The sequence below is a fragment of the Arvicanthis niloticus genome, chromosome 3 (genome assembly GCF_011762505.2).
Source record: "Arvicanthis niloticus isolate mArvNil1 chromosome 3, mArvNil1.pat.X, whole genome shotgun sequence".
Classification (NCBI taxonomy): Eukaryota; Metazoa; Chordata; class Mammalia; order Rodentia; family Muridae; genus Arvicanthis; species Arvicanthis niloticus.
Window position 1 is genome coordinate 72,951,512 of NC_047660.1, and position 26,545 is coordinate 72,978,056.

At 45.8% G+C, this 26,545-nt stretch overlaps 1 protein-coding gene across 1 annotated transcript in view; it reads left to right on the top strand.

Moving 5' to 3' along the window:
* Nid2 (nidogen 2) overlaps positions 1–26,545 on the top strand; it is a 61,996-nt gene that overhangs the window by 19,197 nt on the left and 16,254 nt on the right. The window contains exons 5-11 of the mRNA XM_034497404.2: positions 9,537–9,686; positions 10,294–10,539; positions 11,098–11,298; positions 12,666–12,896; positions 22,305–22,448; positions 22,964–23,092; positions 23,943–24,086. Coding sequence (XP_034353295.1) covers positions 9,537–9,686; positions 10,294–10,539; positions 11,098–11,298; positions 12,666–12,896; positions 22,305–22,448; positions 22,964–23,092; positions 23,943–24,086 — 1,245 coding nt within the window. The remainder of the gene's footprint in view (positions 1–9,536; positions 9,687–10,293; positions 10,540–11,097; positions 11,299–12,665; positions 12,897–22,304; positions 22,449–22,963; positions 23,093–23,942; positions 24,087–26,545) is intronic.

Sequence of the window (26,545 nt, forward strand, 5' to 3'; positions counted from 1 at the left end):
TCCTCCCAAGTGTAATGAAATATTCCAGTTTGCAAGTTCACGGAAGGAGAGCCATTTCAAGGCTTCATAGGCATTACAGGATGGAGGGTATAGCCATTTAGCTTTGACGATGGTGAGTTAGTTTTGCAGATTTAGGCAAACATGCTGAAGAGTCTGCCGGGAGAGAACATTGTAGACACCTGTGTCTGCTGTTATTTCTGGTTCTCGTCCCCACAGCTGTGGCTTTCATCTCCCCAGAACCTTATCCTCATTCTGTGACTATAGCTGGCGAAAGGTTGGGGAATGCCCAGAGGGGACAACTTTTTATCCACACTGATAGGCTGGGAAATTGGCCCTAGCTTCATTCCCCCTGTTCTAGGGCCTGCTCACTGATCTCTGCCGGGAGAGAAGGGTCAGAGGTCACGGCTCTCTCCACAGAGTTTCAGCTTTACAGTTTTTCTGTCAGTGTTTTGACAAAAACATTAACCTAGCAAAGAGGACCTTCTGGTTCTGCTGGGACATTTCCTGCAGGTTCAGGAGTTGTTTGGAGAAATACTTTAGGAGGGAAAAAAACACTTTGTGTTTAACAGCGCATAGAGTTAGGGAAGGAGCGTTGGTATGAAGTTTGAGTCTTGGCCATATTGAGACAACTTATTTCACCAAGTCTCTGAGTTTCTATAAATGTATTGCCAGGATTTAATGTGAATATATGTGACGTTCTGTGTGCTTACATTAGTCGGTTCTTTAAAAGAGAATAGCGGCCATCGTTACTAATCTTTAGAGGGCTTAAAACATAGGAAACAGGGTGGAGGATGAGTAGAGTGAACAGCTAGGCTGAAAACAGGAAAGCTGAAAACAAAAAGACTCATTAAAAAGCTTTTGCCTCTTGGCTCATTTCTCCTTGATGAAGTCTGATGAGTTGTTTCTATAAACCCAAAGCCATGGACTTTTTTTTTTTTTTTAAAGTTCTAGAACTTTCAGATCCTTCTAACAATCTCCAAAATTTTCAGTGTGGATTCTTTCTATGTAAAGAGATTTAAAGGCATGAATCAAAGGTTTTTCTCAAAAGGGATTGGTACAGATGTGTTTCCGAGTGATCTTTTGTTGGGGTTGTATTTTCCTGGCCCAAGAAGAGTGCACAGTTATCAAAAAGTGGATCTGTGTATAGTTGGCTGCAACCTGAATAGCTGGATATGGCCCAGCACAAAACTGTAAGCTCACTTAAAACATTCTGAGATTTTTCTTTTGTAACTCAGTCATGGTTCTTGAAGCATGAATTTTGTAGATGACAATGTGTCATAGTGTCATCTATGGTTGTGTGTGGCTGTTTAAGAGCTCAGAAAGGCCTTAAATGGAACTGGCCACTGGGAACTGAGGGTAACGGCATAACCCTGGAGGGGCATGAACTGTGGTATTTATCAGCTGCCAAATGTAGCCAATACTGACATCGAAATGCCAGAATGTTTATGAAAAAAAACATTCAGGGGGAGATTATCCAACTGGGAGCTTTTAAGTCTCAGAGAGAAAAAAATACTTTTAAATTTTATTTAAAAAATATTTGTGTGTGTGTATGTGTGCAAGTTCATGTGTGCGAAAGCCTAGCACTTAAGATAGAATGTTTGTGAGCTGTGTAAAGCATAGAAGCATGCAGTTGTTATTATTTATGTTCAGAGGAAACACTAGTGTCCTGGAGGCTTATCCGGCAGCTGTGGGCTTACTCTGGGTAGCTGGAGACATGGGGGTGACTGAGACCTGCAAACTCAGAGTAGGAAGTCCCCGGCTTCTGGGAGCAGATGGACTTGAGCTCCCCCACAGCTCTGTGTGTAGTTTGAGGAGAGATGCTGTTTGAACCTTATTGTCTGAATAGAGAATACCATTCCCAATACATCTTAGCTTCCCCTTTAAGCATGTTGTATTCAGTTTGCTGACTCAGGGAATTAGGATTTTGTTAAAGGCTCAGAAAACTCCCCCCCCCCTTTTTTAGTATTGTTTTTATTAGGGGGTGCGTGTGCATGTGTGTGCATATATGTGTTTGTGTGCAGGTGCACTCATGTGGAGGATAGAGGACAACCTTGAGTGTCACCTTAGGGATGCCATCTTTACATCTTGCTGGCTTAGAATTTACTTGCCAAGTAGTCTAGACTGGTGGCTAGAAAGTCCTAGGGAACTAACTGCCTCTCTTGTTTTTTGTTTTTTGTTGTTGTTGTTTTTAACATGAGTTCTGGGAATCAATCTCTGGTCCTAATACTTGAAAACAAGTTCTTTACTGACTGACCCACCTCCACAGTCCTACAGGTTATGTATTTATGTATTTATTTACTTTTGAGGCGGAGTCTCACTGTGCAGTCCTAGCTTTCTTGGAACTTGCTATGTTGACTGGGCTGTCCTCACACTCACGGAGATCCACCTGCCTTTAGTTTCCTGAGTGCTGGGATTAAAGGCGTACACCACTATGCTTGTTCAATTACAGAGTTTTTTCCCCAAAAATTCCTGATTCTTTTCGAATTATGTCTACATCAGGCACATCTAGGTTCTGGCCTTGTATCATCTGCTTAACTCTGCTTTCATAACTCATTGAGCCAGCAATGAGCCAGCAATACAGCGGATGTGTGAGCATCCTCTCTCTGGGGTGACTTGTACTTTCCATTGTTGTCAAGCCAAGAAATCACCCAAGCACGGGCATGCTTCTCTCTGAGACACTGAGGGGAAAGTTTCTTGAGCTGCATTGTATATTCTGGTGCTCTAAGCAGGAACTCTGCTTTAGATTCTATTACCTTGGTTGGTGCTCAGAATTCACTGGAAGGAGATAGTGTTAGCCTTCCTAGTTGAAGGCTGAAAATGGGTAGTGTCTTGCTGAGTAAGAGGCAGACATGCTTGCAACAAGGTCAGAGACTCCATGGGGCTACATCTGTGTTGGTGGCTGCAGTCATAGAAGTCTTACTGAAGGAGGGGTGCTTCAAGTAGGTCTTGGGGATCTGAATCTAAGGCATTAAAGGGGGAGAGTGTGAGAACATTCTGGACAGGTAGGTACAGAGATAGAAATGGAACCAGGATAGGGGTGAGTTAAGGAGTTGCCATAGACGTTTTAGCTGGTAGAGACCAGAGACTGCCTGTGTTGGTGGACAAGCACTGGGACTGACTAATGGGATTTTAGGGTGCTCTTGAACCTGCTGATGCCCTTCTACGTGAACCTCAATATGATTTCCTTTGACAATGTGAACTAGAAGGGCGGGTACCTGGGCCCCAGATACCTTATGGGTTCTGCCCCATGGAGGGGCCTTCTTCTTTTTGTTTGGAAGTCATCCTGGAAGAGGCTGGGCCCTTCTCTCCTTCTGGCCTCCAGAGGGGTTACACAAGTGTCCTGCTCACTGGAGGCCATTCTAGGAAAAACTCCAGCATGCCGTGCACTCAGCCCAGACCTGCTGGCCCCAAAGCCTGTCTGTGACTAGAGGCTTCCCTACCTGTGATCACACCTGTGTGCAGAAAGTCCCTGGTAGGTCTTGTCCCTTGTCCATAAGGTAAGATAGAGCCTGTTAGTGTCCTGACAGCTAATGTAAGTCTGATTGGTTTGCCACCGGCATTGCCACACACCTGGTATATCCATAAAAAATGGCCATGCAGACTGGGAGGGAAGGCATGCCACTGCTGTTTGTTACAAAGTAAATACGGTATTTCTACATAATCTATCATTCTGGGAGGTGAAACATTTGGGGGTGGGAGGATGGGGAATCTGCCCTGCAGTGAAAACATTGGTTCTTGTTCTTAAGGGAGCTGTCAGTGTTGTTAAAGGCAAAGTCTGCCCAAGCTGCTATGGATCAGGTGCAGGAAACCCTGTGTCTTCCTGTGATGTGCACAGTGGAACCTCCTTGCCTCCGAGGCAGCCAATGGCTGAAGAAAAGTGCTTAAGCCTTTGCACAAAACAAGGTAGAAGGATGGGTCAGAGCAAGTCCGGAGGAGAATTTCCTATTTTTGTTAAAGGAGAAGGCTTATGTACCCTGGCAGCACCCCTGCTTGGTTCCTGTATATATTTCTACCTCATTTTTCTTTCTATTACAGATACGAGTTTTTAAAAACATTAAATGGAGAAAAGAAGTGAGATTTAAAAACAAAACAAAACAAACAAACAAACAAACCCCTAAGATGCCCTTTGCAGCTGTCTGACCTCAGATGTCGAGTGTATGGCAAATTGAGCTCATTCAACCTGGCAGCCTCTGCCCACTGCCGGCCCAAGCTCGGCTGTGTAGCATTTTACCCATCTGTAGTTCTGTGGAGGCAGAAGCACAGATTCCTGGCATTCATTCCCATAGAGAGTTGAGAAGGAAGTGGTAGTTTTAAGCTGGGCCTCAGAGTTAATCTTTTTAACAATTGTCTCAGCGTTCCTAACATACTGACCCTCCCTGTGAAGGTGCCATGCTGAGGGTGGGCTTTGCTATGGAGTTTCCAGAAGTATCCCTCAGCAGTTGTCATCTGTGTCTCAGCCAATCATCTGTGAGCCTACCCTGCACACAAGGCAGCCGCTTCACGAACCTTCTGGTTTCCCACACTAAGACTTGTCTCCACTCTGTTCCCCTCCTCACACCTCACATTGTCTCTTCTGCCTCCAGAGCCTCCCACACATCTTTCTTATGCTCGTCAGTAGCACTTCTTACTGCCACGGCCCCAGCTCACTGAGCTCAGCCAGTTTTGTTTACTGACTGCTGCCCAAGAGAACACAAGCTTCAGAGCAGCTGTTTGCCTGACTCAGTAAATACTTGTTCAACTGTTGGATGAATGAGAGAAAGAAAAGCCGCACAAGGTGTTTCCTTTCCCTGACACGTTTCCATTTTAGGTGTAGGGGGTACAAGTGTACGTGTAGGAGGGTATGGGTGAAGGTTAAGAGGAGGCACATCTTCCTTAACCCAGGGCTGCTGCGTGACTGGGAAAGATGTGCGCTTGGTTCGAGTTCCATTCTCAAAACATAAATTTCCATAAAAAGCTGAGGAGGGTCTCAGGTTAGCTTGCCAGTAAGGAGTTCATTCGCTGTGGTTAGAGTTGGAGTCTTATCATAAGGAATCCTCTTATCATTTTTCATTCTGGTTTCTTATTAACTTAGAGCACTTTCCTGGGACTGAGAGATGGTCACCATGCCTGATGACCTGGGACCCTATAGGGTGGTGGGGGGAGGGAGCGAGTGCAAAAGAGCAAGCAAGCTGATTCTCATGGGTTAGTCTCTGGTCGCCACACACACACACAGACACACCTCACCACACAGACACACACAGACAGACAGACAGACACACACACACATTAAGTATTAAAATAGCCCTTTTGCATTTGTAGTCTTGTGTGAGCTACTGGACAGTGTCTGTGACTCATGTGATGATCACATCTAGTGTTTTAGTTGAGTTAACCTAACTCTTCTGCCTCTGGTCCCCTCTCCATCCCACTCTTCATTTCCTGATAAGGCTTAAAGTACAATCTCGGACAGTACAGTCTTCACAAAATAACAAAACAGCAAAATCCATCTATCCCTCCCTTAACTTGCAAGCCAAGCTGTGTATGGAAACCTGTTTTTTTTGTTTGTTTGTTTGATAACAGACATAACTGAAAGTGACTCCCCTGTCACCTGCATTGGACTGCCTTTGTGCCCTAGTGCCAGAAGGGAGGTGAAGAGACAAAGACTCTGGCTGTGTGTGTTGGGGACTTCTGAGGCCAGGGAGTGCAGGTGGCACTTGCCTGTGGTCTCACGGAGCAGAGAGGCTGAAGATGGCCCAGCTTGTGACCTTCTGAAGTGCCTCCTGTGCTGACTCAGGAGCACACCTGTACACGTGCACCTGTCTTACTCAGGAGCACACCTGTACACGTGCACCTGTGCTGACTCAGGAGCACACCTGTACACGTGCACCTGTCAGACTCAGGAGCACACCTGTACACGTGCACCTGTGCTGACTCAGGAGCACACCTGTACACGTGCACCTGTGCTGACTCAGGGGCACACCTGTACACGTGCAACTGTGCTGACTCAGGAGCACACCTGTACACGTGCACCTGTGCTGACTCAGGAGCACACCTGTACACGTGCACCTGTGCTGACTCAGGAGCACACCTGTACACGTGCACCTGTGCTGACTCAGGAGCACACCTGTACACGTGCACCTGTGCTGACTCAGGAGCACACCTGTACACGTGCACCTGTGCTGACTCAGGAGCACACTTGTACACGTGCACCTGTGCTGACTCAGGAGCACACCTGTACACGTGCACCTGTGCTGACTCAGGAGCACACCTGTACACGTGCACCTGTGCTGACTCAGGAGCACACCTGTACACGTGCACCTGTGCTGACTCAGGAGCACACCTGTACACGTGCACCTGTCTTACTCAGGAGCACACCTGTACACGTGCACCTGTGCTGACTCAGGAGCACACCTGTACATGGGCACCTGTGCTGACTCAGGAGCACACCTGTACACGGGCACCTGTGCTGACTCAGGAGCACACCTGTACACGTGCACCTGTGCTGACTCAGGAGCACACCTGTACACGGGCACCTGTGCTGACTCAGGAGCACACCTGTACACGGGCACCTGTGCTGACTCAGGAGCACACCTGTACACGGGCACCTGTGCTGACTCAGGAGCACACCTGTACACGTGCACCTGTGCTGACTCAGGAGCACACCTGTACACGGGCACCTGTGCTGACTCAGGAGCACACCTGTACACGGGCACCTGTGCTGACTCAGGAGCACACCTGTACACGTGCACCTGTGCTGACTCAGGAGCACACCTGTACACGGGCACCTGTGCTGACTCAGGAGCACACCTGTACACGGGCACCTGTGCTGACTCAGGAGCACACCTGTACACATGCACCTGTGCTGACTCAGGAGCACACCTGTACATGGGCACCTGTGCTGACTCAGGAGCACACCTGTACACGTGCACCTGTCAGACTCAGGAGCACACCTGTACACGTGCACCTGTGCTGACTCAGGAGCACACCTGTACACGTGCACCTGTCAGACTCAGGAGCACACCTGTACACGTGCACCTGTGCTGACTCAGGAGCACACCTGTACATGGGCACCTGTGCTGACTCAGGAGCACACCTGTACACGTGCACCTGTCAGACTCAGGAGCACACCTGTACACGTGCACCTGTGCTGACTCAGGAGCACACCTGTACATGGGCACCTGTGCTGACTCAGGAGCACACCTGTACACGTGCACCTGTCAGACTCAGGAGCACACCTGTACACATGCACCTGTGCTGACTCAGGAGCACACCTGTACATGGGCACCTGTGCTGACTCAGGAGCACACCTGTACACGTGCACCTGTCAGACTCAGGAGCACACCTGTACATGGGCACCTGTCTGATCTGGGAAACTCAGCCCTTTGACACACCTGCATTACACTCACAGCTTAGATAAGGGGCATAGCTTAGTGACAAAGAGCAGCCAGTATGCAGGAGGCCCTGGGATTCATCCCAAACCAACCAGTCAGTCTCTCAGTCTCTCAGTCAGTCTCTCTCTCTCTCTCTCTCTCTCTCTCTCTCTGTCTCTCTCTGTCTCTCTCTTACACACTCCCCATTCCTAAACCAATAACAATAAGTAGTTTTCTTCATAGAAAAGCCTGTGATATTCTTGTCATGATCCATTCTGCCATGTTTTTGCAGTAAGTTTTGTCATTTTTCTATTTAAAAAAAAGAAGTTAATACCTGTCACTCTCTTGTTAAAAAAAAAAAAGTTGAGTTATGATTAATTTTCTGCTTCTATCAAGCTGGGGTCACTCAGGGGAATCACTGACTCCATTTTGACAGTTCAGTTTTTCTCTTTAACCAAGGTGTTCTGTCCTGATGACCCCCTCGCTCAGCTGCCGAAGGAATGCTCATGCTGCTCTCAGCACTTCTCAATGAGTATTTTACTTTTAATGCCTGTCTGTGTTTGGGAAAAGAGCACACGAGTGTAGATTCAAAAGTAGGCCAGAAGAGGGCAGTATATCCTGTGGAGCTGGAGATTTCCAGTGATTGTGATGCCACCCATAGGAGTTCTGGGAATTGAACTTGGGTCCTTACTGCTCCTCACTGCTGAGCCATCTCTAGCCCCTTCACCACTTCTTACCTGTGTGTTTTCTCTCAATCTGCTGTGCTGCCAACACTGTTAGTTGTTAACCTTTAGTTGTAACCCTTAGTGGTAGTTGGATACCCCTGGGAGTATTAAAGATGTGGAACCTCAGAGATTAGCCCCATTGCTTGCTGCTCTCATGACTCCTTCAGGTGAATCACCTTAATCCTTTGCCTCTGTTTCTTTATCTGGTAAACAGATTCAAAGTAGGGCTTTCTACCCCCAGCTCTGGTGCGAATGGAGGGTCAATGTTAAAGCTATGCCAATCCTGTTTAAATGTTAGCTCTGTAACTGTGTTTGCTGATGCAAATGTTTGTCCCAGCCACATTGTTACACATCGGGAGCCAGCTCTTCTTATTGTCTTGGTTTTTGTTCTTGCCTGGAATACTCTCAGTAAATACTGAGTCTTCATTTTCTTCCAGCCTGGCCTGTTCCTTGTTTTCAGACAGCCCTGGAAGGCCACCACGGCCCTTTTTTTCCCCTTTGAGTGGCCAAAGCTGACACTCTGGTCAGCATCAGCGGCTAGAATGCATGAAAACCCCTTGCTCTCCCTGTTTGATCTAAATTCTCTAGGTGTCTCTAGCCTACTCTGACTTCTGGGGCAATGGGAGCAGAGCATGCACAGCCACCCTGCCTCCTGGTGGCCCTGGTTGGGATTGGGGTATTGCCCCGCATCCTAGCAAAAAGCACTCTCCTGCCTGTGCTGTGACCCAGCTTTCAGGCACACTTTGGCCATTTCGTCTATAGAGGGTAACACGATGACATTGCGTTCTTCCTCTCTCTGTTCCTTCTCTTGAACAAATACCTCTATTGAATGGGAAGAGGATGAGGGAGATTTGGGGATCGCGCTTACTCTGGCTCAGAGTGGTTTTGTGGTGATTCTGTGACTATGGACTAGGTTGTTTTTATTGCATGAAAATCATACTCACGCTGGGAAGGACAAAGCCTGCAAAGCTCCGTAACCCTATTCCTTGGTCTTCTCTCTTCCCTCTCCAGTCCTGCATTTGACGGCAAGTGTGTGTACATCCTTTAAGTTTGGGCTCCTTAAGAGTTAGACCCTGGTTCTTAGCTCCCCTTTTGGCTTCTTCTCAAAAGGTTACTCTTACATTGAGTCATACAAAATTGCTATTTTTTTTAACCTCACCAGTTGTGATTTCATAAAGCTAGTGAGGCGCTCTTATGGTTTGCCTGCAGGGCTGCCCCCAGGCCCCTGTGAGGCAGCCACTCAGCTCACTGCCGTTATAATAAGACCCAGTTGGCTGCGATGGTCTGAGCGGCTTGCCAGAAAATATAAAGTTAATCCCTCAGGCTGAATGTTACTCCTGTCTTTGCAGCATCAAATCTATTTGTTTATTACAGTCCAAGATGACTTGTGATGTCTGGCGAAGCTTGGTAGCAACAGTGCTGGAATCCTTTGGCCTTTCTAATGCTCCTTTGCTTTATTCTGCAGTCTTCACGTACAATGGCGCCAACCGGGAAACCTGCGAACACAGCCATGGCCAGTGCTCCCGGCATGCCTTCTGCACCGACTACACCAGTGGCTTTTGCTGCCACTGCCAGTCTAAGTTTTACGGAAACGGGAAGCACTGCCTGCCAGAAGGTGATTGACAGTCTGGGGTGGCTATGTGTATATTGTTGACACCTGCCTGTTTCTATCTAGTTAGTGTGGGTTCCTCCTGGTGGTCCTTACATCTCTGCTGCCTGAATCCCAGCACCAGTGACTTGCAAGGGTTCAGAGGATGGCTGAGTGATAACTAGGTTTGGACTGATTTCCCAATTTGAGAATGGCTTGAAATGTTTCCATTTTGCCGTCTTTCTAACTTGGTTAGAGCTAAAGGGCCGGGCAAAGAAGGGGAATGGAAGAGATTAGACAGAACTGGGTCGTAAGTGAAGAATTGGTTATTGAAGGACTTGTTAAGCTCAATGTCATTCATACCTACAAATGTAACACTGTTGAAACAGGAGAAGCAGGAGGCTCGAGGGTTGAAGGCTAGCCTTGGATTTCATTGTAAATTTCAGCATGAATCCTCAGTTGGCATCCGTAGAGAGCTTATTTCAAGAAAACCAAAATCATCAGTGACAACGATAATAGTAAAGCAATGTTTCCAAAGAGTGAGCCTGAGGTGCGGTCAGGAGAGAGTTCATCTGTGCACGCCTGTCCCCGCCCTGAGATGGCCAAGGCTGAAAGGATTGCTTTTGTCTTTCAGGGGCCCCTCACCGAGTAAATGGGAAAGTGAGTGGCCACCTCCGAGTGGGTCACACTCCTGTGCACTTCACTGACGTGGATCTACACGCTTACATCGTGGGCAATGATGGCAGAGCCTACACTGCCATCAGCCATATCCCACAGCCGGCAGCCCAGGCCCTGCTCCCTGTCCTGCCCATCGGAGGCCTGTTTGGCTGGCTCTTTGCTTTGGAGAAGCCAGGCTCTGAGAATGGCTTCAGCCTCACAGGTGAGCAGAGCTCAGGTCTGGCAAACAGGGATTCAGAAGTAGTACCTGAGCAACCTCTGCAGATGATTTTATTTCTGGAGAAATATGCTTGGATCCCAGGCTGTTGGAGGTTTTGAATTACAGAGGTTTTGCTGTATATTCAAAGCTTTCTGGTCTTATAGAAACGTAATGGTTTAATGACTGGTAAATTCCTATTGTCTACTATCATCCCTCAGCACGGAAGTATCAAGTTAGTGTAATGTTGGAACATTCTCTGTTAATATGCTAGATTTTAAAGAGGATGGGGCGGAATTGAGAAGGGGAATTGAGAGTCTTTGAGACCTTCAGGAGATCAGGGGTTCTACAGTTTCTAAAACTGAGCTCGGGCATGGCATACTCTCCTTAGGTACTGTGTCCAGCAGAGACTGGGGAGAGGACATGTACACTCATGATTAGCTATTTGAACCCATGCCTCTTAAGTGATAGGCAAGTGCTCTGCCACCCAAGCCCCAGCCAGTCCTCAGAATGACTTAAACAAGAGTTCTTGTCACCCACTTGCTGAGTTTCTATCTCTTGCAGGTGCTACCTTTGTCCATGATGTGGAAGTTACTTTTTATCCTGGAGATGAGAGGGTTCGTATCACTCAAACTGCCGAGGGGCTTGACCCAGAGAACTATCTAAGCATGAAGACCAACATTGAAGGCCAGGTGCCCTTCATCCCCGCAAATTTCACAGCCCACATTACTCCGTACAAAGAGTTTTATCATCACAGGGACTCAGGTATGTGTGTTTCCACAGCTGTAAAGTGGACATGGCCTCTCAAGAGAGTGACAAGGGTCAGGTTAAACAAGTAGCCACATGAAGTGTCCCAAACTGCATGGAACACAAAGTGAGGTTGATACAATTTTGTTCTTGTTTTTAGGAAGTATATATAGTTAATATTTTATATGTGTGTATATATAAAATATATAGGTGATCAGAGTGCTGACTTCTGTCCACAAGAATGTCAGTATATTTGCACATTATTTTTTGATAGCAATAACTGATAAGATACTACCCTCTTGGTCATGAGTTATAGTAATTATTAGAATTTATGATTGTCTCTGTTTCAGCTGATGGTTTTAGTTTGCTTTATGAGTCACAGAAAGATGTTTTCCAGTGTTCTGAAACAAAGCTGACATTTGAACTCAACATATAGATCAATTCACATCCTGAATTTGTCATTTAAAGTCTATGGGGAAAAAAAATCATTGGAAAGTCTATTTTCTCATTTTTTTTTTTGGCAAAAGAATAAAAGCATACTTTCTGATGTTGATAAGTTGCATAAGATATAATTAGCTGTATAAAGTGTGTCCAGCCTGCCCTGTCTCAGGGTAGCTATGAATATAGCCCAGCACATTTGCAGATGATAGTGTCATGTCAGAATGTCAGAAGGTTGGAGACACCTATACACAGTATTAGCTGCATGTAAGGTACTCCAGTGATCATGATTGTCATTTTGCAGTTGGTGTGCCCCAGCTTCCAGCCTGAGAGCTGGGTACATGGAAAAGGCTGGAACACAGACCTTAACTGTGTTCAGAATATACTGGGGCCAGTCTTGGTGCAAGTCTCAAGAAGAGTAACCTTTTGCTTTGCCTTTCCCTAAGTCTTGCTGGCTTATCAAAGCTATGGGGGTGGGTTGAGAGGCTATTTCCTTTGTGGAATGTGGCTCAAATCTTGAGAGATGTAGAGATGGATTGTCTTGAGTTCCAGTCAGAGATCTACCACATCCCAGATTACTCACCTAAACTCTGTGGTCTCTGCACACACAGTCAGTGGCCGTCCTACGTGGCTATGAAGAGCATATGTGTGTGTGTGTGTGTACTGGCAGCTTTCACACACCAGGACATCATGACACTTGTTTCTAGTGTGTGATGACATCCACCACACTTGTACTCCCTTCTCAGCAGCATGTCTTTGTGTCCTCTCAGCTTCCATGAGGTTCTAGTTCTTTCCTTGCACGCTTCCTGTAGAAACTCTGAGAGTTCTCAAGGGAACCCGCTCCCAGGACTGGGGTAGAAAACTGTAGGAAAATACGCCAAACATGAACATGTTTCTTTTTAGTATCTTAAAATTTTACCAGTGTGCCTGTAAAATATTTATTACAGTCGTGACATCCTCCAGTTCCAGAAGTTTCTCTCTCACTTCTGGTTCTGTCAACCAAACGTGGTCCTACCACATCGACCAGAACATCACTTACAAGGCATGCAGGCACGCCCCCAGACACCTGGCCATCCCTGCCACCCAGCAGCTGACTGTGGACCGGGCCTTTGCTTTGTACAGTGAAGATGAAGGTGTGCTGAGGTTTGCTGTAACCAATCAGATTGGCCCTGTTGAAGGTATGTATCTCATTTTGTTAAGAAAAAAAAAAATCATGTCCTTTCTTAGAAGCCTTAGAACAGGTCTGGGGTGAGTAAAATTTGGTGAGTGCCAGAGAGAAAAGCCAGTGAGGCTGTCCTGGCCTGCAGGTGTAGACAGGCAGATGTACAACATGGAGAACACAGTCCCTGCCAAAGGTCACACACATGTATAGAGCATGAACCTGTAGGCTGGGTGGTACCAGTCAGGCTTCTCCCCAGAGCTGGGCAGATGGACGGAGGCAGACCCCTGAAGCTCATTGGCTGGCCAGTATAACTGAATTAGTGAGCTCTGAGAACAGCTGTGGGCAGCAGTGCTCGTTCTTCATCCAAGTCCAAACCCTGGATCCCAAGAGGTGGCATGAGAGACCCAACCGTCAAGAGTTGTCCTCTGACCTCCACATGCACTGTGGTGTGAACATGCCTACCATGGCATGTGAGTCTCTTCATATACAAACTCACAGTAAATTTTTAGAAATTAAGGTGGAGATTAACAATCATGGAAGACACCTGATACTGACCTCTGGTTTCCACATGTGCATGCATACATACACGTAAATACATGTATACTATACCATAGACACACAGTGTAATACTTGTGTCTTGGAACTTTTTATACACACACACACACACACACACACACACACACACACACACACACATATACATATATGCACATACATATATAACTACCTATATATACACACACAAGTGAGAATATGGTCTAGGTAAAGACTTTATGTTGATTTGGTATTACTTCCCAAATTGTTTTATTGATCTATCTATTATCTATCAGAAATCACCTGGCTCATTTGATTCTAAAACAGACATTCCAAGAACCCATAGTAGCTAATAAGAGCATCTTGGATCTACTGCCCAAATGCAAAAGAATGAAGTAGGGCCCCTGTCTCACCTCACACATAAACAAAACTCAACTCAAAATGGATCAAAGACCTAAATGTAAGGGCTAAACTTTTACATTTACTAAAGACTTTTTCTCCAGATGGCCATACTATTTGGAGAAGTTCCAGAATTTCCAGATGGGCACTAGCTGGAAGAAGTAGATCATGGGGTCATGACCTCATGGGTTATATCATGTCCTGTCTGCCACATACCACCATCATGATCTGCCTTGCCAGAGTCAGAAGCAACAGAGTCAGTCTGTACACTGAAACCCAAGCTAGAATAAACCTGTTCTTTCTGAATTTCTTTATTTTGAGACAGTGATGATAACACTAACAAAGCAACATTCTTCATAATAGTCAACAAGTAGAAGCATGTAGATGATCACTAACCAATGCACACACAAAACAGTCCTAAACCCACACAGTAGAGTAATACTCAGCCATGAAAAGGAGTAAAGTACTCATATGTGCTACAGCATCAGTGGAGTGTGATGACATCACGCTAAGTGAAAGAAGTCGGCAACAAAGGAGAGCAGAGCACATGATTCCATGTACATAGAGTGTCCACACATAGGCAACACCCAGAGTAACAAAGTAGACCAATGGTTGCTCATGGACAAGAGGGAATACACCAAGGGACAGTCACTTAGGGGTGCAGGGTTTCTTAGGGTGATGAGTGTTTTTGGAACTGATCATCACAGTGATGGTGCAGCCCTGACTGTAGTGAAATCATTGTTTTGTCCTGCAAATGAGTGGATTGTATGTCACAGGTATTTCATCTCATCTGTAGGAAACTGGCGGAAGCAACTCAGTGGTTCACATTTCACTGGCCCTTAACCCCACCTGACAGGAACGTTCTGTGGCCATCAGCAGTAGAACACAGCAGAACGTTATGTGGAAGCCAGTCTCAGTTGGCTGCAGACTGGGTGATTCCAACTCTGAAACACTGGAGAAGGGAGAACTGTAGAGATGGTATAAAGAGCAGTGATGGGCAGGGTGGAGAGGAGGATGGATGGAAGAGCAGGACCTTCTAGGTCTAGGTCTGTGAAGCCACAGTGCACCAAACTCTGATGGAGGGTCTGCACTTTTACACATGTGTTATTCAGAACCTGAATGCTTGCACACAGAGTGAACCCTGATAGTTTTAAAAGATTTTTATACTTTCATGTGCGCGCGCGCGCGTGTGTGTGTGTGTGTGTGTGTGTGTGTGTGTGTGAGAGAGAGAGAGAGAGAGAGAGAGAGAGAGAGAGAGAGAGAGAGAGAGAGAGAGAGTGAGTGTGTGTGTGTGTACAGGTGCCCGGGTAGGCCAGAAACAAAGATTCACTGGAGCTGGAGTTCTGGCAGCTGACATGGGTGACATGGGTGTTGGGAACCAAACTTCAGTCTTCTGGAAGAGCGAGCAGCAAGGGCTTTTAACCACTGAGCTATTTCTCCAGTCCAAGCCCTATTATTATTAAATTATATTTAAGTTTGTTTTTAAAATGAATATACAAAGTAATAGGTTTCATTATGGGTTTTCATACAGATTTTTGAGTTATCTTTCTCTCCTATTCCCCTTTCCTGTCTCTCTACCTTGCTGCCCACTTATCCCCTTCCCCAAGAGTGGATTTCATTCTTTGATGAATATATATATTCCCCAGTGAGGAAGAGAAGCCCGTGGCCCTTGCTGTTCTCCAACCGCAGTCCTCTGTCCCAGGCAGTTGTTTGTCATATTGTCAGAGAACAGAACATGCCGCTTGTCCTCCCTCACCAGGGATCAGAGGGCCATTCAGTGAAGCCCAGTGATGGCTCCTTTAAGGAAACCTTTCTTCTCTTTTTAAGTGAGTCAGTGAGTTAGTTCCAGCTCTTCTGTCAGGGAGTCACTAGTTTAAGTGGTGGAATATGAAACAGCTTAAGAAGGACATGGCTGTCCTTGGCTTACAGTGTGAGGAAAGCTAGCAGGCCCAGAGATGATGAATAGTGAAGTGGTTTTAGGAACATTTTCTCAAGATGTTACTGGAAGCTACACTTAGTGGCTGCATGCAGAAGGGCTCACTGAAATGGCTGCTTTTTAAATTTTCTGTAGTTTTTCTTAATAAGGAGCTTTGCCGTTCCCCTCTGCACTGGATTCTGAATTATATAACTAGCTCTATAACTGTGTTGTCTGTTAAATCAGTATTGTGTAATTATGGATGTGCTTATTGACGTAAATATGGTAGTGCAGGTCACCTCTGGTCTGGCTTCTAAAATTCTCTTTTTATTTTAATGCCTAGCGGGGAGACAGACTCTGACAAACACATGCACTCATTAATCTTTTCTGGAATTCACTGTGGTCAAATCTGGATGCTGAGAAGGGATACCTAAGGCTAAGCACTGGTATTTATAAAGTATTTTGAAGATGACTGTTCCCTTCGGAAGATATTCTAAAATGAGGAAATAACTGGGGAGAGCGAGGTTCTTGTCTTGCATGGGCCTGGTGTGAAGCTGTGACCCTGTTCTTAGTTAAAATCTGGCCAGAGACTGGTTTCAGGAACTCTGTCTGCATGCCCACATTAACTGAACACTGCCACTCCAATGCTGGGTTCTCGTCCCTTGGCAAACAGATCCAGAAGAAGGCATTCCCAGGATGGCTGGCAGCCCTTTTTCCCCTCTTTTGGTCTGGCAGAGATTTCATTATGTTAGCCAACATTGAGGTGAACTAGGGATAGACCCGTAGTCAACCTCATACTCAGGCCCCATTTGGGGAACTGAAAATGAATGTTCTGGCGTAGGAATGCACTGTGCTGCTTCTGATAGAGTGGATGGCAGGAGTTTACTAGGAAGGGGAGGTATCTCAGCTGTGGCATTTCACTTTACAGCAGACTGTTGTTGAAGAAAATCAGAAGAATCTTAACTTGGGCAGTAGGATAGTAAAAGTACTAGGGAGACATCGAGAGTCCTGAAGGACTCGGGGAAGCTGTCCCTCTGAAGTAGGCTGTGGTAACTAGCAATTGAGGTAACCCGCAGCTACTTTGCACAGGTCTCAGCTGTAGAAGGTGGCTGGGGGGTCATGGGTAAGATAGACATGACAGAGAATCCTGGCGCTAAGTGCAGGCAGAGGTCCTGCCAGGGTGTGTCTACAGATGCTAGGATTCTGGCTTCTAACAGTGAGAGAACTATTGCACAGGGAACAGGTGGGGTGTCTAGGGGTGGGTACGAACCTGCCCTCCAAGACAGGGTTCAGTCACAGACTTAAGAGGCAGAGGCCCCGTTAGATCATGCACAGAGTGGTATGGTAGCAGGAGTGGCTCAGTGCAGAGAGGGACAGTTGTACACGGGGCTCCTGAAGCTCTCTGTATCCAAGATTACAGTTCCCCAGACTGAGAACAAAGAGCTGCCACACTGAGGAGGAAGGAGCTCACAGTCCCTCAGGACAGCCGGTGGAAACACCAGCCCTGGAAGTATATTATGCTCAATTTTAAAGAGCAAATCCAGGAGATAGCAAACAATGCCATTTGGATTTTGCACTGAGGAGTCAGAAGGGAGTCACTGGGCATCTGAGCTTCATCCTGTTACCTATGCCTTTGGGTTAGCTAGCTAACTTTATGAGGTTCCTCTGATGACAGCTGCAGCAGAGTGGTGGGCAGCCTGGGCCCTGGCCTGGGGCTGTTTGGATTTTTATCTTCTGACCCTACCTACTTCTGACCATAACCTTAGGCAAACTCCTTGCCTGTGTGCCGCACAGAGAACAAAGGTAGGCTTTGCTACTGGCTGCTGTCTGCATACGTGATCATGCAGATTTCACGGGACTGGATAAGGAGGGTTTCCAACACTGCTGAGGAGATGCTGAAGGATTCTCAACTACAACTTGTATGACACTCTAGAAGTTATTTAGACATGGATTTACATGTAGGCAGTGGGAAGCTCGCTCTTTCTTTCTTTCTTCCTTCCTTCCTTCCTTCCTTCCTTCCTTCCTTCCTTCCTTTCTTTCATTCTTTCTTTCTTTCTGCTTTTATTTAGTTACTTTGTTGAATTTGATTTTTTTATTGGATTTTTTATTTATATTTCAAATGTTACCCCCTTTTCCAGGTTCCCCTCCCAAAACCCCTATTTCCCCTCCTCTGCTTCTATGAGGGTGTACCCCCACCCACCCACTCCCACCTCCCCACCCTCAAATTCCCCTATACTGGGGCATTGGAGCCTTCACAGGACCAGGGCCTCTCCTCCCATTGATGCCCAACAAAGGCCATCTTCTGCTACTTATGCAGCTGGAGCCACGGGTCCCTCTATGTGTGCTCCTTGGTTGGTGGATTAGTCCCTGGGAGCTCTGGGGGATCTGGTTGGTTGATATTATTGTTCTTCCTATGGGATTTCAAACCCTGTCAGCTGCTTCTGTCCTTTCTCTAACCCCTCCATTGGAGACCCCATTGGGGACCCTGTGCTCAGTCCAATGGTTGGCTGCGAGCATCTGCCTCTGTATTTGTCAGGCTCTGGCAGAGCCTCTCAGGAGACAGCTATATCAGGCTCCTGTCAGCATGCACTTCTTGGCATCCACAATAGTGTCTGGGTTTGGTGACTGTGTATGGAATGGATCCCCAGGTGGGGCAGTCTTTGGATAGCCTTTCCTTCAGTCTCTGCTCCACACCTTGTCTCCTTATTTGCTCCCGTGAGTATTTTGTTCCCCTTTCTAAGAAGGACCAAAGCACCCACACTTTGGTCTTCCTTCTTGAACTTCATGTAGTCTGAATTGTATCTTTGGTATTTCGAGCTTTTGGACTAATATCCACTTATCAATGAATGCATAGCATGTGTGTTCTTTTGTGATTGGGTTAACTCACTCAGGATGACATTTTCTAGCTCCATCCATTTGCCTAAGAATTTCATGAATTCATTGTTTTTAATAGCTGAGTAGTACTCCATTGTGTAAATGTACTACATTTTCTGTATCCATTCCACTGTTGAAGGAAATCTGGGTTCTTTCCAGCTTCTGGTTATTATATATAAGGCTGCTATGAACACAGTGGAGCATGTGCCCTTGTTATATGTTGGAGCATCTTTTGGGTATATGCCCAGGAGTGGTATAGCTGGGCCCTCAGGTAATACTAAATCCAATTTTCTGAGGAACCGTGACTCATTTCCTCAGTGGTTGTACCAGCTTGCAATCCCACCAACAATGGAGGAGTGTTCCTCTTTTTCCACATCCTCGCCAGCATCTGCTGTCACCTGAGTTTTTGATCTTAGCCATTCTGACTGGTGTGAAGTGGAATCTCAGGGTTGTTTTGATTTGCATTTCTCTGATGACTAAGGATGTTGAACATTTCTTTAGGTGCTTCTCAGCCATTGAGTTTCCTCAGTTGAGAATTCTTTGTTTAGCTGTGTACCCCATTTTTAATAGGGCTATTTGGTTCTCTGGAGTCTTAACTTCTTGAGTTCTTTGTATATATTGAATATTAGCCCTCTATTGTATGTAGGATTGGTAAAGATCTTTTCCCAATCTGTTGGTTGCAGTTTTGTCCTATTGGCAGTGTCCTTTGCCTTACAGCAGAAGCTTTGCAATTTTTTGAGGTTCCATTTGTTGATTCTTGATCCCAGAGCATAAGTCATTGGTGTTCCATTCAGGAAATTTTCCCTGTGCCCATGTGTTCGAGGCTCTTCCCCACTTTCTTTCTTTTTTGGTTTTTTCGAGACAGGGTTTCTCTATATAGCCTTGGCTGTCCTGGAACTCACTTGGTAGACCAGGCTGGCCTCGAACTCAGAAATCCGCCTGTCTCTGCCTCCCAAGTGCTGGGATTAAAGGCGTGCGCCACCACCGCCCGGCATTTCCCCACTTTCTCCTCTGTTAGTTTCAGTGTATTTGGTTTTATGTGGAGGTCCTTTATCCACTTGGACTTGAGCTTTGTACAAGGAGATAAGAATGGGTCAATTTGCATTCTTCTACATGCTGACCTCCAATTGAACCAGCACTATTTGTTGAAAATTCTGTCTTTTTTCTACTGGATGGTTTTAGCTCCTTTGTCAAAGATCAAGTGACCATAAGTGTGTGGTCTAATTTCTGGGTCTTCAATCCTATTCCACTGATCTTCCTGCCTGTCTCTGTACCAATACCATGCAGTTTTTATCACGATTGCTCTCTAATACAGCTTAAGTTCAGGGATGGTGATTCCCCCAGCAGTTTTTTTATTGTTGAGAATAGTTTTTGCTATCCTGGGTTTTTGGTTATTTCAAATGAATTTGAGAATTGCTCTTTCTATCTCTATGAAGAACTGAGTTGGAATTTTAATGGGGATTGTATTGAATCTGTAGATTGCTTTTGGCAAGATGGCCATTTTTATTATATTAATCCTGCCAATCCATGAGTATGGGAGGTCTTTCTTCTGAGATCTTCTTCAATTTCTTTTTTTAGAGACTTGAAGTTCTTGTCATACAGATCTTTCACTTGCCTGGTGAGATTCACACCAAGGTATTTTATATTATTTGTGAGTATTGTGAAGGGTGTCATTTCCCTAATTTCTTTCTCAGCCTGTTTATTCTTGGAGTAGAGGAAGGCTAATGATTTGTTTGAGTTAATTTTATATCCAGCCACTTTGCTGAAGTTGTTTATAAGGTTTAGGAGTTCTCTGGTGGGAGTTTTGGGGTGGGAAGCTATTTCGGTTTATTTGGTTGTGTCTTAGTTTGGGTTTTCCTGCTGTGAACAGACACCATGAGCAAGGCAACTCTTATAAAAACATTTAGTTGCTGCCGGTTTACAGGTTCAGAGATTTAGTCCAGTATCATCAAGGCAGGAGCATGACAGCATCCAGGCAGGGATGGTACAGGAGGAACTGAGAGTTCTACATCTTCATCTGAAGGCTGAGGGTCTTTAAGCCCACACCCACAGTGACAAACCTACTCAAACAGGGCCACACCTAATAGTGCCACTCCCTGGACCAAGCATAAACAAACCATCACAGGTTGTATCTTTACAAAGAAAATTTTGGGGCCCCAAAGATAACCCAAGATGGCTCAATGGGAAATGAGCTTGCCATATGTACTAATTTGCTTTCTGTTACTGTGATAAACTCCATGACCAAAACCTTCATTTTATAGATTACAGTCCATCATGAGGGGAAGTCGGGGCAGGAACTCATGGCAGGAACAAGAGGTAGAAGCTGAAGCAGAAGCCATGGAGGGGTGTTGTTTGTTCCTCCTGGCCTGCCCAGTTTGCTTTATTAACATCCCAGGACCACCCCCCCCCCAGAGCTAATACCACCCCCCAGAGCTGATATCACCCCCCCAGAGCTGATATCACCCCCCAGAGCTGATGCCACCCCGGGGAGCTGATGATACCACCCACTGTCAGCCGAGCCTTTTCCCATCCATCATTAATCAAGCAAATGTGCCACAGACTTGCCTGTAGGCCAGTCTGACGGAGGAGGCATTTTCTCAAATGAGAGTTTTTAGTTAGATGACCTTAGTGTGTGACAAGTTGATAAAAATCTAACCAGTGACCAGAGGGCAATTCCTGAAACCCACATAAGTGTGGAAGGAGTGAACACACTCCTCGGAGCTGCCCTCTGATCTCTACAAGTACACTAAGTACACTGTGGCATTCGAGGGTGCACATGTGTGTGTGTATGTACACAAAATTACATATATAATAGTTTTTAACTTTTAAAATGACTTAGAATTTCAAATTTATCCTCCTGATATAGATAGCTGATAATAGAGAAACATTCCAATCGCCAGTAAGATACAGAAGTGTCAACGGTAGTAGAAACTTTGTGTGTGTGTGTGTGTGTGTGTGTGTGTGTGTGTGTCTGTGTCTGTGTCTGTCTGTCTGTCTGTTATGTGCATGCAGTGATCTGAGGCATTACAAGCTTGAACCAAGGTCTGTTTGGATGACTTATTGTCATGTCTAGTGTTTTAAGCACTAACATGCTAGCCTTCTCAGCTATAGCACATATGAGCCCTTGAGCTAGGAACCTTCCTAAAATTGAAATTATGACTGTGGGAGAGAGCCTGAGACCCTGCGAGGTTTTAGATTTTTTTTTTTTTTTGGTTTTTGGTTTTTGGTTTTTTTGAGATAGGGTTTCTCTGTGTAGCCCCTGTCTATCCTGGAACTCACTCTGTAGACCAAGAGGTTTTAGATTTAATCCACAGAAAGAAACAGTGAGATTGAAGTGAGGGACTGACAAACTTAGAGCCACAAGTTTGGGGGTTGAGTCTGTGCCAACACACTTGCTGACTCTGGATTCAAGTAATCTATCCCATGTCTCTTATTCACCTTTCTTATGGGAACAGAAGTCTAGCACAGAGTCATCGTGAGAGCCCAGGAGATGCTTGAGGCCTTCTTGCCCGGAAGCAAAGCTACTGAAAGCCAGACCCTGCTCTGCAGAGTAGGCACGAGGAACCTGTTAAATTAACATTAAGATATAAGTAGTCCACCTTAGCTTTGAATTCATAGAATAGCAAAGACGCCCGTCTCCTTCCTTTCTCCCATGTTCTCTCTGTGACAGTCACTCTGCCTTTTTCTGTTTCCTGTGCATAGTGGACTCAGCCCCTGCTGCAGTGAATCCTTGCTATGACGGGAGCCACACCTGTGACACAACAGCAAGGTGCCACCCGGGGACAGGTGTAGACTACACCTGCGAGTGCACGCCTGGGTTCCAGGGTGATGGACGGAGCTGTGTGGGTGAGAGACATGTTTTCTGTTTCTGTCACGTAGCTCTGGTTTTCACCTTGCCCTTTCCTGCATCACAGCCTATGGAGGACAAGAACCTGTGGTCTTTGTGGTCATCCTTGGGCAATGATTTTAGCCTCAGTTAATCTGGATACCATTATATGAGAGCTAAGGCAGAGTCTGACTAGATTTGGGAAGATAGTTTAGTGGTGGGTATTGGGTTAGAGCTATAGAAAGAAACTGCCTTATGAAAATAAAATTGTTTTACTTTTTTAAAGAATTTCTAAAATATTCAAAAATTATCTTCATATGGCTAAACTGGAAATTTTTTAAATTTTTTTTCTTATTTCTGATGAACTGCTACTTGGGTTTTTGCCTAGTGTCGAAAACTCTAGAATGTCTATACTTTTCATTTGCCAACCATTATTCCCACGAAAGCATCAGAGTGCTGGGGAAATTAAGTCATTGGACCTTCATGCCTGGAACACTGTGTCTCATCAGTGCTTTCTGATCTCATTTTTGCCTAGATGTCAATGAATGTGCCACTGGCTTCCACCGCTGTGGCCCCAATTCTGTGTGTGTGAACTTGGTGGGAAGCTACAGGTGTGAATGCCGTAGTGGCTATGAATTTGCAGATGATCAGCACACTTGTATCTGTGAGTACCAGAATCCTTTTTTCCTTTAGCTAAGAGGCTGCTGAATCCTACCTTGTGATTCACCTACATCTCTGCTGTACCTGCTGTACAGAGGCTCTGACGTGTGGCTTTTCTGAAGTATGCAGCCAGCCCTCTGCTTGCTGTTCAGCTCGGTCCTGTCACAATGACACATCACCATTGGGTTTTCCCCATCTAGGCATTATATTGAGTTACCGGAGGATGTTCTCATTTGGGATTCTGGGGTCACATGACCAGACAGTGACCAGTAACACCCCAGCTCTAGAAAGAATTCATGTTGAAAGGTGCCTGACTCATGTGAGGAGCCAAAGACACCTGATCCACAATAAATAAGCCCTCTATGAATGGATCCGAAAGATCTAGAATTCCAAATTTATCCCACTGGTGGAGCTGATAATAAGCACACATTTCAGTCTCCAGTAAGATGACAGAGTAGCAATGGTATTGGGAACTGTATGGGGTGTGTCTGCCTATCTGTCAGATATGTGCACTGCTCTGGGAAATTACAAGCTGTAACCTGGATCTGTTTTGATGACTTACTGTCATGCCTAATATTTTAAACACAAACACACACATCTCAACTCTAATAGGCGAATGAACCTTGAGCTAGAAAATTGAGATTCTGACTGATACAGGCCCTGAGATGCTACAGTCCTTAAGTTCCACAGGTGTGCTGATGCTGTTAGTCTGTGCGCACGGCGATGAAAAGAAAGACTCTCTCTCTCTCTCTCTCTCTCTCTCTCTCTCTCTCTCTCTCTCTCACACACACACACACACACACACACACACACACACACACACACACACGTTTAAACTCTCACTTTCTTTTCAGTGATCGCCCCACCTCCCAACCCTTGCCTTGATGGCAGTCACACCTGTGCCCCTGAGGGGCAGGCCCGGTGCATTCACCATGGAGGCAGTTCATTCAGCTGTGCCTGCCTGCCAGGCTTTGTTGGCACTGGGCATCAGTGTTCTGGTGAGTACCTGTGGGTAAGTCTTGACTCTGCATGGTCCCTTTAGGTATACATCCTCATAGAAACACAGCTTCTCCCCTCCTGTGACTCAGTCAGCCTTGGGACTGCTGAAAGAGAGCAGGTATCTTTGGAGTCAGAAAGGGAGCCCAAGAGTGTTCTTTTGGTGCCAGACTGGTGAACACCCATGGTTATCCTGGATGTTGGTATCAGCTTAGAAACCTTCTGTTCCTTGGAGCTAGTGTAGGCTGGAGGGACTCATACCTATAGTTCTTTCTAAATTCTCCCACCTTCATCAAACACCTGGTGAGAAGGGCTGTTATGTTGGTTAACTTGGTTGGTTGGTTGGTTGGTTGATTGGTGACAGGGTCTGGTTTCCCTGTGTAGTCCAGCTGGCTTGAAATTCAAAGAGTTTCACTTGCTTCTGCTTCAAGTATCAAAGGGGCATGTCATCAAACCTGGCAGTTTTTATTGTGAACTTGTCATGACCTTGATTTATCTGGGAAGAGAGAGCCTCAATTGAGAAACTGCCTCAATCAGCTTTGCCTGTGGGCCTTCTCTTGATCCCTAACTGATGTAGGAGAGCCCTGTACTGGGGGTACTCCTGGGCAGTATAAGAAAGCCAGCTAAGCTTGAGCCCAAGCGTGAGCCAGGAGAGCAAGCATTGATCTGCAGCACTGAGCCTCCATGGTCTCTGCTCCAGTTCCTGTTTTGAGTTACTGTGATGGGTTGTGGTCTGGAAGTGAAAGCGGTAAAATGAATTTTCCTAAACTGCCTTTGCTAAGTGTTTTATCTCAGCAACAGAAAAGCAAAGTAGAACAAGGACTGGGGTGAAGGGCCATGCTGTGGACATTGGTCATGAAGGTCCAGGGAATTCAAAGCTGTCCTAGCACATTGTCTCGGAAGGCCCAGGTATGAGGTGGCAAAGGAGAAAAGATTACCTTTTAAATTTTTATTTCCAAAGGAGGCCCTTTTCCATTCCAAATGCTTTCTAACTCTTATTTTCTCATGGTTTTCTCTTACAGTGACCAAGTTTCAGTTTTGTCATATACTGTAGTCTATTTAGACAATTTAGAAGCTTCCCTGAATAACCTTTATGTTGATGGATTCTTCAGTTTCCTAAACATTCACACTGTTGAGTATGAGTCTGACCTTTAAACAGTTTCACAAGGCCCACTTTCCTGCCCTCTGTGGGTCAGGAGTCTGGCCATGATTGAGCAGGTGCTAAGTCTTAGGATCTCTAGTAAGGCTTAAGACAAGAGTCACCACTTAGTATGGACAGGTGTCAGGACTGTTGGACACGGAGCCTCTGTTCTGTCATAGCATGCTGTGCCCTTTAGTTTCTTGTCATGTGGGCCTCTCGTGAGACAAGGCCATTTAGTCACAAGACAGCTTGCTTTATTACGGCCTGCCAGAAAGATGGAAGTCATCATCACAGAGATGCTTTCAGTATTGTTTTACTGTATTTGCTATGATTGTAAATGTGCCTAAGGAGAGGACTGATAGAGGTTATGCCTATCGTGAGACGGGTCACTGAGGTCCATCTTGGGAGGTCCCTAACAAACCACAACCACGTTTGGTAACCAGGCTTCTGAGAGGGGCCATTTTCCTAAAGATTCTACATGATGGTCTATCCTAATCATGAAAGTCACTTGTAGAATAAACCTACAACACGTTAGATGTGTGTGTGTGCATTTCTATTTAGAGGTGTTTTGTAGCACTTGAGTCTGTGAGTGGAGGATTCTTGCTAAGAGGCTCTGTGCTTTGGGAACCGTGCAGTCTGGAGGCACACAAGTTTCTCTCCATCAGATGAAAAGAGGATGTGTGGGTTTTCCTCCAACAATACTTTGTTGGAAACCAGGCGCCCATGAAAGGCGTCCTTGGATTCGGGTTCTCAGTCTGGTTTAAGTCATCAGCAGGAGGCTTTGATTTGAAAGGAGTCAAGTCTTCTCCACCTTCCCTCCAATGAAGCAGTTTCTGCCCTCTACTAGTGTGAGCTGGAAATTCCCAGACATGTTGTAGTTAAGAATCTGGGTGACTTTGCAGGAAGAACAGATTGTCTTGGAGTTCCAGGTGTGAGTTAAGGATATCAGGGTCTGTTCTATTTTTGTTCAGGGAGCAGATGAATGGTAGAGACGTTATTCTCAGGATTTCGGTGCTCAGAGACACTAGGTGAAGCATGGACAGGAGGGTATGGACATAGAAGTAACAGTGTTTACTACTGTCACTGTTGCCATGATTACAGGTCCCAAGGGAGATCACCACATGCCACGCAAACAAGAACAGCAGACATTTATGTGTGATGGACAATTAGGGAGCAGAGAGAAGGCAAGGGCGTATGGACCAAAAGCATAGGGTTCTGGGTAGTTTAAAGGTTAGTTAGCACTAGAGAATTAAAACAAGGAAAGCAAGTTAGTCATTCAGTGGTTGAATTTGCTTCCTGCTGCTTCTGTTCAGAATGGGG